The sequence below is a fragment of the Malurus melanocephalus genome, unplaced genomic scaffold (genome assembly GCF_030028575.1).
Source record: "Malurus melanocephalus ecotype Western Australia unplaced genomic scaffold, MMel_1.1 scaffold_1, whole genome shotgun sequence".
Taxonomy (NCBI): Eukaryota; Metazoa; Chordata; class Aves; order Passeriformes; family Maluridae; genus Malurus; species Malurus melanocephalus.
Window position 1 is genome coordinate 1746164 of NW_026623233.1, and position 13397 is coordinate 1759560.

The following is a 13397-nucleotide window of genomic DNA, read 5'->3' on the forward strand; positions in this document are numbered from 1 at the left end:
CCTGCAGCAGCGAGGGCGCGGCCCAGGGCGGGGAGCCGCCTCTAGGCCCGGCCGCCGCCGCCAGCGCCTCTAGGCCCGGGAGGCCGAGCCGCGAGCCGGGCGCCACCGCGCCGAGCACCCATCGGGTCTCGGCGATCCCGGCGCGGTCCCGGGGGCTCCGCGACCTCCCCTCCTCCCGCCGCCCGGCGAGCGCCGTCCCCAGCGTCAGCGGGGCCGCTACTCCGGCCCGGCGGCGGCGGCGGCTCCGCCGCCTCCCACGTGGCATCGGCGCGGCGGCTCCGGGCGGCGCGCGCGGCGGGGGCGGGCCCCAGCTCCGAATCCCCGCCTCAGCTCCGAATCCCCGCCCCAGCTCCGAATCCCCGCCTCAGCTCCGAATCCCCGCCTCAGCTCCGAATCCCCGCCTCAGCTCCGAATCCCCGCCTCAGCTCCGAATCCCCGCCTCAGCTCCGAATCCCCGCCCCAGCTCCGAAACCCCGCCTCAGTCCGGCCCCAGCTCCGAATCCCCGCCCGACCCCGGCCCCGCCCGATCCCGGCCCGCCCCCTGAGGTTCCGCGATCCCCGGAACTTTCCATGGGTTTGTCCCGTGTGGCATTGAAATACCTGGACTGGAGCACAGAAAGGATAATTCTCTGTCGCTCTCTCTCTAAAAAAATGACCCCCAATACTGGTGTATATATGTGCATGCTATATATATACACACAGATATATATACACGCACCATATAAATATGTACTGTTGTATATACTCTATGCTATATAATATATATGCACGTTGTATATATAACTTCTGTAAGGATATGTAGTTGACTGTAGCAGTCCCCATTGTCATTATATCACTTCTCCCTGCCTGTATAAATAAGCATATTTTTCTCATAATATAAAAATGCCTTTTGGTTTTTTTTGGACGCTGTCACGGAGATTAATCTATCCTAGCTAAGCACTGAGTAGCCAAACTGGGCAAACAATTGCCAAGACTTCTCAAGGTGCTTTACTGACTGACCTACAGAGCCCCACACCAGGTAAGAAATGGGGGAATATGAAGACTTTGCAAAAGCTGCAGCCCTCTGTGCAATTTCTTCCTAGTCACATCCAAATGTTTTGTATGGCACAACCATACACATCTTACTGATGTCACTCCCAAAACACAGGAAGGCTTCTGTAGTAACAGGACCAGGCCATCACAGTCACTTGGTCACCAAGCTGGGTGAAGGTTCAACCYCATTGGAGCCAAAGCTGGGTGCTGGCTCCTTGTGTGCACTTATGCACCCACTCCACAGCTGCTTCTACAAACACTTGTGGAGCACTTTCTCTTCCGGAAGAGCAGCCTAGAGTGCTGTGCTGAAATGTCTATAGATCAATTTCACTGCAATACAGTTTTGTAAAAAAAAAATAACAGCTTGTTCATTTTCACAGTAAGAGTGGAAGAGATACATTTTAGATAATAGTCTTTTTGTACAAAAAATCAAATCTCAGGAATGGCAAAGTTAGGAATTCTTCTGTAAGAAAAAAGTAAAGTAAAAGTGTGACTTTTGGGGATTTTAAAAATGCTTAATAAATTTGAAAGAAATAATTGAAGTAACAAAAAGCTACTATTTTCCAAATCACCCTTATTTTCAGGGATTTGTTCTGAAGTCTGAACAAAACAGGCTTTGTTTAAYTCTTGAGATGAATACACTCCCATTTGGATAAACAATTTTTTTTTTAATTCAACCAAAACAGATGGCAGTATCTCCTTCCAATTTCAGTTTAATGGGGCATTATAAACCGGACATTGTAAATAATAATAATAATAGCATAATTTATCTAAAACTTACCCATTCAACGGGCTTGTTATTGAGTGAGATAATAGGCATTTACACAAAGTCTATGAAAATTTTCAGAAGTTAACGTTTTCTTGATTAGAAACTAGAGCCCACTAGAGCTCAAGCCTATTTCAGGGTAGTGCTGCCAGGTCTCACAATATTGCTGTTCATAGAGATAATGAAAAGAAACTTTAAAAAAATCAGTAAGTGCTTTTATTGCTGTTTCCCTTGAAAGATGCAGATCAGCAGCTCAGACCAGTAGTGAAGTTGTCTACATGAAGCATCTCTATATATATGCTGCATTTATGTTTTGAATTACAGCTGTGATCCAGGTCACTGTCTCATAAAAACTACACTTTTTCAGAGAAGCTTTCATGAAGAAAACCGGCTGGGCAGTAGTAATACCTGAGCTGAAGCAGGTGGAAATAAGAACGCTTTGCCTCCATTTAGAGTAGCTACTTGTAAGCTGACGTATGCTCCTAACTATGCCCTTATCTGATCGTTTGTCTCCTTTCACAGGCTGTGTGTGCCGTGTGTAAGGATCTGAATTGGAAACTTGGAGGTTTGCCTGCTGGCAACTGGCTCTGCCCAAGAGTATCAGCTCTTCAAACTGGGCACCTCACAGAGAGCGGCAGGAACTGTTTCTGGTGGATTTTGGAGGCAGATGTGATTGTCCTCTCTACTCCTCATATGATGAGCTCCTTATGGCTCTACATTTCCCTCTCTACCTTTTTCCCCATGTCTTCCTGTCCMTTTATGTTCTCATGATTTGTTTGTAGAGGGCAAAAGAAGTGCATACTTAGACCCACACATCTGTATAGTTGTATAGCAAATGTGTCTCTCAACCAAATTGTTAGCATGGRCACAAAACTGCAGAAACAAATGCAGATCATTGTTTTATGCTTCAGACCTTCTTTTGAGTCTCAAGCATGAGACCTTATTGAAGGCATTAATGAGGAGACAAAAATGAAGCTTTAAACAGAAGCAGCTGCAACCTTAGCTGTGGAGGAACTTGGAATTAGGCAATAGGACAGTTTACTAAAATAAGAGGGAAAAGCTACTTTGCTGACAAAAAAAAAAGAAAGAAAAATCTCATTTGGAAACATTACCTTAAACCAGAACACCTCCCTTTGAAAGTGTATGGACTTGTGTGGTGTTTGCTCTTTATRAACCTTAAACAATGCAACAGAGGAGAGAACTGTCCACTCTATTGATGAAACCAGAAAATGCTGCCATAGAGCATKTACCTGCACTGGTTCCAGGACGCCAGAGAGAACAACACAACCCGGCACTAGGGCTAGAAGAGAAAATGCAGCATGAGGAGAAAATAACTCCCGTGTCATGCTAGAGCACTTTCTTTTCAAAATAACCAGTCTTTTTCTAGGGAAATTTTCTAAGAGCTACCTGGGACAGTTTGGGGGATACTGGAGGGTTTATAGAGCTGATGGGTTTTCAAGTCAAAAGAAGGATGCTTAGGCCCCATGGAATCAATAGTCTAACTGTGAGTTCATCTGAGATGGGAGATTCACCACTTGCTCAGGTGTTGTTGGGCTTCTTCCACTTATTCCATAAATAAAAGTATAGGTCAGAAAGAAAAACAGGATTTGGTTTTGTCTGTTTTGCTTTCCAAATTGAAAAATGTAATGGCTGTAGTGTTCACTGACACAATAACCACAAAACTGAAGGCACCCATGAAGCTAAKAAAGTTGAAACCAAGTAAATTGGTCCTGTCAGGGACCCAGAAAGAACCTGACAAGCATCACTGCCGAACTGCTTCCAGTGAGAGGAGGATTCTAATACTCCCAGCTGGGGGTAGGGGCAGCAGTCAGATTCTGCAGCTGAGGGGCAGCTTCCTTTGCTCCAGGTGAGGAAGGAGCTGGCTGCTTCTATGGRGCTGCATGGTATCATCCCTCTCTGCGTTCTATTTCTGCATTTCTTTACAATTTTGCTTTTCCCAAGTTTRTTCTGTTTCTCTGGTAAAGGTTTCCTTGCCTATGCTTGAAGTAGGAGCAGAAAAAGTCTCAGTGGAAGACCAGGCACGTTTAGCTAGTTGTTTGGTGTAGGTTTAGCTTCACTGGTCCCACTCTTTTCTTTTTTGTGGCCATGAGGTGCTCAGCAGAAGAGTTACAGGTCTCAGGTGACCCATGCTGCCTGTGTCACTCCCGTCCATGTGCTCTCAAAGCAGGCACATGGATGTGAGTTTTGGCTGAGGACGGGAAGATGGGAAGAGAGACGTGGGCCAGAATAGTTACATGCCAAGCTCCGCTGAAGACCCTGTCCCGCGTTGTGCACGCTGTGAGCATCCTGTCTACTGCTGGAAGCTCTTCCTGAAGACACCATCTCTGCCCGATACAGCCAGGGTGGACGGGGGTCCGAAAGCAGCAGCCGGGGCAGGAGTGGGACGCGGCGCCGGGCTCAGATGGGTCCCGAGGCTTGGCTGCACCTCGGGAACGATCGTTCCGCACTAYAGCTATCCGCCGCTACTCGATCCCTCCCCAAAACGCAACCGCACCGTCCCAGTGCGGCCGCGCCCGGGACCCGCAGCGCCGGTGCCCGCGCAAACCGGCGGSGCTGCCGCCCCCGCTCCCTCGACGTGGGCGTCCCGCGGTGACACCGAGAGCGGCTCTCCGCGCTCCGTGTSGGGAGGCAGAAAGGTCCCGTCGCCGCCGGACTCGACGGGGTGTGTGTGCGTGGGGCGGCCCGCGGCTTCCCTGTGCATCGCGGCCGAGGGGGGAGTGACTCTGGCAGCCCGCGGCGAGCCCAGATAAAAGCTCCGCTACTGCCGTCTTCCCTCCCCTTTTCTCTCGCAACTTTTTTTTTTTTTTTCCCCTCCCTCTCCCTCCCAGCAAAGTGACCGCGCCGGCGGCAGCCCCGGAGCAGCCCCAGCCCGGACGCCGCCATGAGCCCCGCGGTGCCGCCGTCGGGCCGCGCCGCCGCGGGCTGAGCCCGGACGCGAGGGACGCCCCGAGAGCCGCCCCGCGCCGCCGTGGCGGGGGCTGGTGGCAGAGGCAGCGAAAGCCCAGGCAGGACCCCCGGCCGCCCCGCCGTGCCCGGGGCAGCGCCCGCCGCGATGTCGGCGCAGAGCCTGCTAAGCAGCGTCTTCTCCTGCTCCTCCCCGGCCGCCRCCGCCCCCGCCGCCGCCAAGAGCCTCTCCAAGCGGAGGCTCCGCCAGACGCGCAGCCTCGACTCCGCCATCATCGGCGGCGGCCGGGAGGACGGCGAGGGCGCGGGGCGGGCGCCGCGGGCGCGGGCCGCCGGCAGCCCCCCGGGGGAGCGCCGCGGTGTTCGGGGCGCCGCACCGCCCCACGGCGCCTCCTTCTCCACCCCCAGCACCCCGCTGGAGCGGTCGCCGCCGGGCAGCGCTCTCTTCGACGAGGAGAGCCTCCGCGGGAAGCGGAGCCCCGTSTGCGAGCTGCCCTTCCTGGCGCGCACCCCCTCGGCCCTGGCGCTGAGCGGCACCGCCAGCCCCGCCAACAGCATCTTCTCCTCGCCCCGGCGCTGGTTGCAGCAGAGGAAGGGGCAGCCCTCGCCGCCCGAGTCGCGCCCCGCCGCCTACGTCGTGTGGAAATCCGAGGTAGGCACGCCCGCCCCCGGGGGACGGGCACCCGCCGCGCCGCCCTCGCCCCCGTGGTGCTGCGCCGCCCGCCCGCCCCGGCGGGTCCGCTCCGCGGGGCTTTCAGTGCCCACCCGCTGGTGGGTGCGCGGCTCGGCGAGACCCGGCGCGGATCCGCCCCGTGCGGCGCGGCCGTCGAGGCCGCCGTGGGTGTTGGTGCCGAGAGCTGGCATCTGCGGCGCTGGAGGGTCGGATATTTGAGGTTCCCTCGACGGGTTCCATGTGTAGTTGTCCCAGGCCTGTAAAGCCTTCCCCTCCCAGTTTCACACCTCTTAAACCGAAGTATGTGATGGCTTCTAACAAGACAGACAAATTATTTTCAATGTGCGCACCCAGTGAGCTGTGATTTATTTGACAACACACGTGTCAAAACCACATGAGGAGCGATTGTATTCCAAGACAAATCCAACTTTGCAATGCAAATATTTATTCGTTTAACTTGGATGTCGTCGATGTTGGGCTGCAGATACCGTACCATGTGGACGAATGTTTTCAAAAAAATGTGGCATTGTTTCRTGGTAGTGATTGCTCACTGAGCTGCTTATGCTAAAGAGCTGTGTAGCAGAAGAGGAAGAAATGTTTTTGTTTTAAGAAATTCTCCCTCCTTGTTCATGGTGATGAGGTTTCTCACTTAACTGTTTAGTGATGCCTTCTGGAGCACTGGGATCAGAAGCGAGCCTTTTCCTTTCCATTTCCATTTCCATTTCCATTTCCATTTCCATTTCCATTTCCATTTCCATTTCCATTTCCATTTCCATTTCCATTTCCATTTCCATTTCCAAAGATGTACTCCCTGTAAATAGCCAGAAACAAACAGATCCACCTATTGGTGGATCCCATTGTTGCTGTGGGTTGCAGAAGTTGTTGTAAAATGGTTACCTTAGACAGTGATCTGAGATCCAAAGCCAAACTATCCACCATGRTAGCACAAGATTACAAAATGTAGTTTTTAAGGGGAAAGGCTGCCTCTTATCCTTAGCTCCCATATTCCCCTCTTTGCTTGGAGTATAAAAGTTGTCAATGCCTGCTACTTGGGACAGTGTCAACCTGTGGATGGCGACTTCAGGCATGATGCTGGCTAATGTTGAAATAGGAGATGAAGATTTTTARCAGTTGTAAAAAATGGATTGTTATGAAGTCTTGTAATCAGAAGTTACCGTATTTCATGTTGATGCTTGAATTTTAAGATAGTAAAAACTAATGATGTCAAAGAACTTTGTGGGAGTTGCAGCATCAGTGGCTAAAAAATTCCAGCGGAGAACAGGTGGTCACACTAATTAAGGGTAAGTTTAGTGCTTATCCACTTTTTATTTGATTAGGTACATCAAAAAGTATAAAATACGTAAGATTTTCTGTGCAGTTTCCTGACTGAGTCCAAGACTCACAGCATGGTCTCTGATAAGTAAATCTAAGCAGATCTTCTTGTTTTCACTGAATCTATGAGGCATTTTTTTCAGTTACGTATGTTGTCAAAACACATAGCACGGCCCATCTTCAGACTGCTCATTCAAAAGTACTGGCTTCTTTCTTAATTTGGTGTGTGTCTAGGATTTCTAAAGAGTCAAACCCTTTTTTGGGAAGGGTATCATTGTCTCAGCATTCATGGTGGTGAGGCTGTGATGCAGCAGCATGGTGTGCAGGGCTCCTACAGTGGGTCGGTGTTGTCACTGTGAATTGGTAGCATTTTATGTCAGTTGTCGTTTAACGTGATGCATTCTAGTTTCAGACTTACTATTTTCAAGATGTTATACAAATATGAACTTAGTTATTCAACAAAGACAGTTACAAATCATATTAACCTAAATTTTAGAAGAAAGTACACATACATAATTTTGATCTTATTCCCCCTCTTATTTTAGGTAGTCATCCTAATGGTCATTCGGTCTGSTCTTATTATAAAATAGCATTATTAATGAAAGATTTTGTTTTTTGCTTCCTCTTTAGTATTTATTTGAAAAGGTTCAGTTTTTTGGAAGCAAAGGATTTTTTTTGTCTCTGCAGTTTCATCCTAGCTGTGGCAAAGTGAGCGTGCTCAAGGAGGTAAAAAATCCCACGTTTTATTGGGTGAAAAGGAAATAACTGTTTATAATGTAACTTTAAAAAGTCCCATTATTCAAATTATTGTATTCTCAGTAGGAAATCTGTAGTTCCATTTCTTTTCAACTTAGAAAATGAAATACATCACAATGATGATTTTACTCGGCTGTGAAAGACAACTCAATAGATGACTGCCTAATGAAAATGAACATCAAAAGTTTTGGTTGTAATATTAGTTGGGAATAAAATAAATGTTCATTGCAAAATCTCTTCTCTTCACCTTCATTCCAACACCTTCACTATAATTGCTCTTTTTGGAAAATATTTCTGTAGAGCCACTGTGGAAGCAAYAGGGTTGTGCACTAGGAGATAAATGTGGGTAATATTTTCTCTCCCTCTACCTTAATCTCTAAACGAGTAAAGAAAAGTAAAAATACCATGGAGATTTCCTCTTCAGAACCTCCTCAAAATTACAGCTTCAGGGCAGGGCCTCCTGCACCTATGCCATGCTGGATTGGCATCTAGAGGGACATGTTGAAGGTGGGGTTTGTGCTGGGACATTGGTGCCTTGGGGCTGCAGGAGTAGAGGCACCTAGCCCAGCTCTGGTCAGCTTTTAAAGCATGCATGCCCCACTGGTCTGGGAGTTGTGTATATGAGGCCAAAATGTCCATACTAGCTTTGATACGAGGCCCGGAGAATAGAATAGATTGCTTATTATCCCTCTTTATAACTGTAATTCTTTGACTTCCACATTTATACCACAGGCCTGTCTGCTGGTCTCGGGAGAGAAAGATTGCTGCTAAATTCATGCCACCATTCATGAATAATTTTTAAYGAAATGCCTGAATGCCCAGGGGATTTCCAGGTTTTGGCAGCTGGTTACACCTAAAGGTGTTAGCCCTGTGTTTTTAAGTCCACAGGTTTTTGAATGTGAAGCCTCATTTGGCAAATGTGTCTCTCACTATACAGTGACCTGGCACTTCCTTATCGACATGTTGTTTTCTTCACAAGAATATTTTACAACTGTAAAGATTATTTCTGGTAGAGCTTTACTTCAATGACAAGCATTTTTTCACCTTTCTATTTTCTGCTCATGTATATAAGTTGCTTAAATTAAAAAAAAAAAAAGTTCATGGATCTGTGGAAATCAGCAACATTTCCATTGGTTTCAGCAGGACAAGGCCAAGGAGGATTTTTAACCAGGGAAAAAAAAACCATTCAACCTCAATTCCCATCTGGTCTCAGCTGTCTTTTTATGCTATTTTCCTTAAAGAAAATTTACTTTCACTTGCAAAGTTGGGTCTATTATACTTTCATTAAGTGTTTCATATACTCAAGTGATTCTCTAAGTTAACTATCACAGACAAGATGGTAGAAATATCTAGAAATACCTTAATGCTTTGATTCTGCCAAAATCGGTCATACATTTAAGTTAGCATATGTGAGTAGTCCYGTACAAGTTAAGGATGCAAGTGTTTGCACTGACTGAAATACATTTGCTGGGTCCAGAATAGCTCAAGATTAATAGATCTGTGTGAAGTCTCAAGTTGTGTTAATTCTTTTGGTTATTTTTCTATTTTGAAGATGGTAATGGAAAGTCACATCACGTGTATAGAGTACAAATCATGTGAATGTATCCCAGCAATCTGTTATGATAAACCAAATCTACACACTTAAATGGCCTGATTGTTTTGCTGTCGTAGTCTATGTGTTGCTAATTAATTAAACATTATCATCTCCAACTAATACACTTTTTTGGGGGGAGAGCTGATTTTGAAGTAATGGTGGCATAACATACGCAGCTTTCCCACCTGCATGCCCTGGCCCCAGCAGCATCCTTMRTTTGMAATTTGCTTCTCAATGAAATTGGGYTGCTGCAGGTGGATGGCTCAGCCCATCCTCACCTCCTCCTCCTGGTTCARCCTGTGATTGCCTTGCTCACTCAGGAAGGCTTTCTGTTGAGCCCTAGGGGAGGAATTTTGCATGGCATGGGAGGGAAGATTGCTCTGGTTCCTCACCAGGTTTTGGAGGAGAAGCCAGGAGTTGTCCAGRCATCTCCTGTGCTTCTGGCTGGCCAAGCTGTGATGAGCTGCAAGGATGCCAGAGAAGCTAATCTACACTATCAGAAAAACATTAATTTAATTGAATTATTTTATAACATGGCCATCAAAAGTGGTAAATGCTCACAGGTAAATGCTCACAGGTAAATGCTCACAGCACAGGTTTCAGCTGACAGGTACCTTGGGAGGTCATCTTTGGTAAATTCACTTGCTTGATCCTTTTAAGGGTTTAAGTTCATTGGGAAAGCAGTGTCAGATTCTCTCTTTCCTGTAGTAAGGTGAGGGTGCCAGCCAGTGACAGGACAAGAGGAAATGGCCTCRAGCTGTGTCAGTAGAGGTTCAGGCTGRACATCAATTGTGAGCACAGTATCTGTAACCCTCAAACACCTTGATACCTAACCCAGAGATTTTGCTGTATGGATAGRAGAGTTGTTGGAAAATATTCCCCTGCAGACCTCTGATTAACTGTCCTGGAAGCAAAATGGGGGTCTAGCATGTTTAAATGGCTAACTTGCATTTTTTTCCATTGAATGGACTTTTTAATGARATGTGTGAGAACTGTGCTTTGGAARATTCTTTTTTTTGTTTYAAAGTAAAAAACTGTGTGTGCTGGTATTCACCAGCAAATGGTTCTGCTTTATTTTCTTCCCTAAGACATCCTAAACCATTGGACACACAGATTAGTTTCAGCCTAAGTCCATCCCATTCAATGCTCTAAAATTCTCTAATTGCAAAATTTGGTGGGCAGGAATGTTGTGGGTCTCTCATGACAGAAATACCATTAAAAATAACTAAATACATTCAATATTTCCGATTCTGGCAAATGCGCTCTTCCCATTCTCAACTAAATGGCATCTGAAGACATTGGATGAAAATACAGGGGTTGATGGCTAGGACAGGCAGAATTCTTCAAGAGTGCCTTGCTTAAGTAATGGGAAAGGAACTCGGGAAAATAATAGAAATGAGACTGAAAAGCAGTTTTGAGTAACCTTTAAAATATTAACAACCAGACTGCTGTCTTGACTTCATAATAGAATTGCAGCACATTTAGCTTTGCAGACAGTACTGTATAATGAGAATTGCAACTGTGACAACTTGCAGGAGAAGAACATTTCAGAAGTCTCTCACTCTTCTGCAGTGTTCWGGCTRAATAAGTGTATAGGTATTRAGCTTGTTTGGGGAWWTTTTTTTTCCTYGCAGATATAAATATCATTATTGAAACCAGCACGGAGTTCTGAGCAGGTAGGTCTGAACAGTCATGATGGCATAGCAGTAAGTGCAGCATATCAGTGTCAGAGCCAGAGAGTTGAAATCTTAATGTAAAAGAGKTACTAAAAATGAAAATTTTAATGGCAATCCTATCTTAGTCTCCTCAAACATGATATAACACTGCTCATATTTGATTCTCTGGCTGTGTGGCACAATATTTGAGAGCATAAGGATCACTGGAATGAAACTAACATTTAAAAATGTACCTTTCATACATCCTGGGTTGTGCTGGTTGGTAACTGAACCAGGTGTCTGCACTGTGGGAGAAGAGTCTCAATATTCATTCACCTTATGGAAAATGGAAGGGGAGCAATAAGAAGGTTCAGGGCAAGGTTCAGAATTCGTTGGAATTTGACGTTTCAACTCACTGGCCAATTTTGGAAGGTAATGAGCTTTCAGATTTCAACAGAGTACTCAAATGTGTGCTTTCCTTTTGGCTGGTGACTACTAATCAAACCAGAGTGTCAGGAAAGAAACAAAGCCTTTAGTTACCATTCAATCCTAGGAATTTTACTTTCTTCACATCTTTAAAACTTTTTTATCAATTATTTTATACCAATTTTTAAACTGTACTTCTTCAAAACAATTTATATTATTTTTTATCTATTCTTATCCTGTAACAATAATACATGTCARTGGAAACGTATGTGGAGATTTTCTGGTTGAGTTTTAGTTTTTCCTAGATGTGTACAGACTGTCTATTTCAAGTTATGTGTTTTTTCCACTCTGGTTGTCAGCTAAGAATTATTAAATCCCTGGGAGAGTTGAGAGTGTTTTTGAAGGACTTGATGAGCTTCCAGTGCCTGATGCTCACCACATTGTTGTACTGGAACCAGATGTTGGGTACCACATGTTTGTGTTTTTGGTCCTAAGTAGGTTAGGTACTGTGTCTCTGGTTCATAAAACCAAGCATCATTTTCACACCCTAAAGCTGTCATCCCTGGATCATCATCGTCACAGTCCTGGCTGTGGGAACAGCTTGCACCAGCATCCCAAGTTGTGAAACCAGAACCACCTTTTCTGTATCTTCCTACTTAATCTCTTCTGTGTCCTCTCAAAGAAAAGACCTTGTGTCTTACAGTATTTACCCGTGAGGGCTCTTGGACTGTGTAAGGTCAAAAAGAGATTTTGGAGCATTGCACTTATCAAGGATGCACATGAGCACTCAGTGCAATGTAGAAACTCTCTTGGTGGCTGCTGTTATTTCTTTTCCTCTTTTCTCCCCTGTTAAGTTCTGAGTTCCTGTTCGTGCACTTGGACCTTTTKAAGTTGGGCTTGTCTTTTACCCATTTCTAGTTCTCTGTGTTACACATATCTTCAATTATCCTCTCTGCCAAGCATTAAAAAGGAAGATACTGTCTTCTTGCTTTCATCACCTGAAATTCATACTGAAAAAAAAAGAAAGCTGCTTTACTGAAGTTGTAGCCTATTATTTGGATTGGCCAAGTCAAATGTTAATGAGTACTTTTGTTCTTATAAATGGACAAACTGGATTTTAGCAAAGTACAAAGTAGTTACAGACCTTGSTAACAAGCAAAAGATAAACTTTTAGGCTTTTTAGTGCAATTAAGATTACTTTTGCTCTGCCTTGGAGTTGTCCTTCTCCAAAGGAATGGCTTCCTAATCTTGATTTTCAGTGATGGAACTGTACCTCTGCTGAACATCTATAACTGATTTTGCAAGAAGAACACTAATACAAATTTTCCATTTCTATTTTCAGATTTTATTTACTTTATCCCTTTGTTTTCTGCTACTGTTGTAATAGGGCAAGATGGCTTCTGAGCACTAACTTTTTCATTTTTTCTCCAAAGGGTAATTTCAGTTGAGTAGCACCCTACTGAGAGTAATGTGGTGAGAAACCGGTTGGCAGTGCTCGGTTCAGTTTTCATTTTCCTCTCTCTGTAAAAGTTTAAAAATATTTCTCCTACAGGAAATGTTTTCAGTTCTGTTATGTCTTTTGCTTCCCATAGGAGGTATTTTTTTTAATTTATTGAATAAACCCATAAAAATTTTGGCACAATRGGGTTTTGGGCAAGCTGTTTAAGAGATCTCACCATCTTCTGTTTTTAGAAGATGTGCAATTGTTTCTTTATACAGTGCTGTGAARCACTTGGGCCAGCTGACAATTACGTGAAATGGGAGAATTTGAAGCTAAAGAATGTGGTTTGACACATGTGCTATCACTTCTCAAATACTGTTATTTTGATTGTTTGTATCTCATATTTTTCTTTCTTAAATCATAAAGAAATCCCTTTTTTCCTTGTCTTCGATYTTAAAAGGATTCTGGGTAATATTTTGAGTTCAATAGCATCACCACAATTCCTTTTGTAAGTGTATGTGTATATAGGAAGGATAAATCCTTGTACTGTCCTGCTTGGAAATCACCTGTGTTTAACTGTTAATTCAATTTGATGACAGTGCAGACTACTATTTGAAAGGGGTTGTGGGGAAAGAGAGACAATGGGATAGATTACATTTTCATGCTCCAAAATAAGACTTATCTACTCTATCATAAATTAGAACAATATGGTTGAGTTTTCTTGTGGCTATTTCATAACCTTCCTACTGACAAAATATGGCATGCCTCTCGCTCATTGCTTCACTCCTGTTTCTCAA

At 45.0% G+C, this 13397-nt stretch overlaps 1 protein-coding gene across 1 annotated transcript in view; it reads left to right on the forward strand.

Moving 5' to 3' along the window:
- Window positions 1-4792: 4792 nt before the first annotated feature.
- Window positions 4793-13397, forward strand: part of ARHGAP6 (Rho GTPase activating protein 6) — a 298644-nt gene continuing 290039 nt past the window's right edge. Inside the window, exon 1 of the mRNA XM_057389658.1 lies at window positions 4793-5375. Within this exon, the coding sequence (XP_057245641.1) occupies window positions 4872-5375 (504 nt within the window). The 5' untranslated portion in view covers window positions 4793-4871. The remainder of the gene's footprint in view (window positions 5376-13397) is intronic.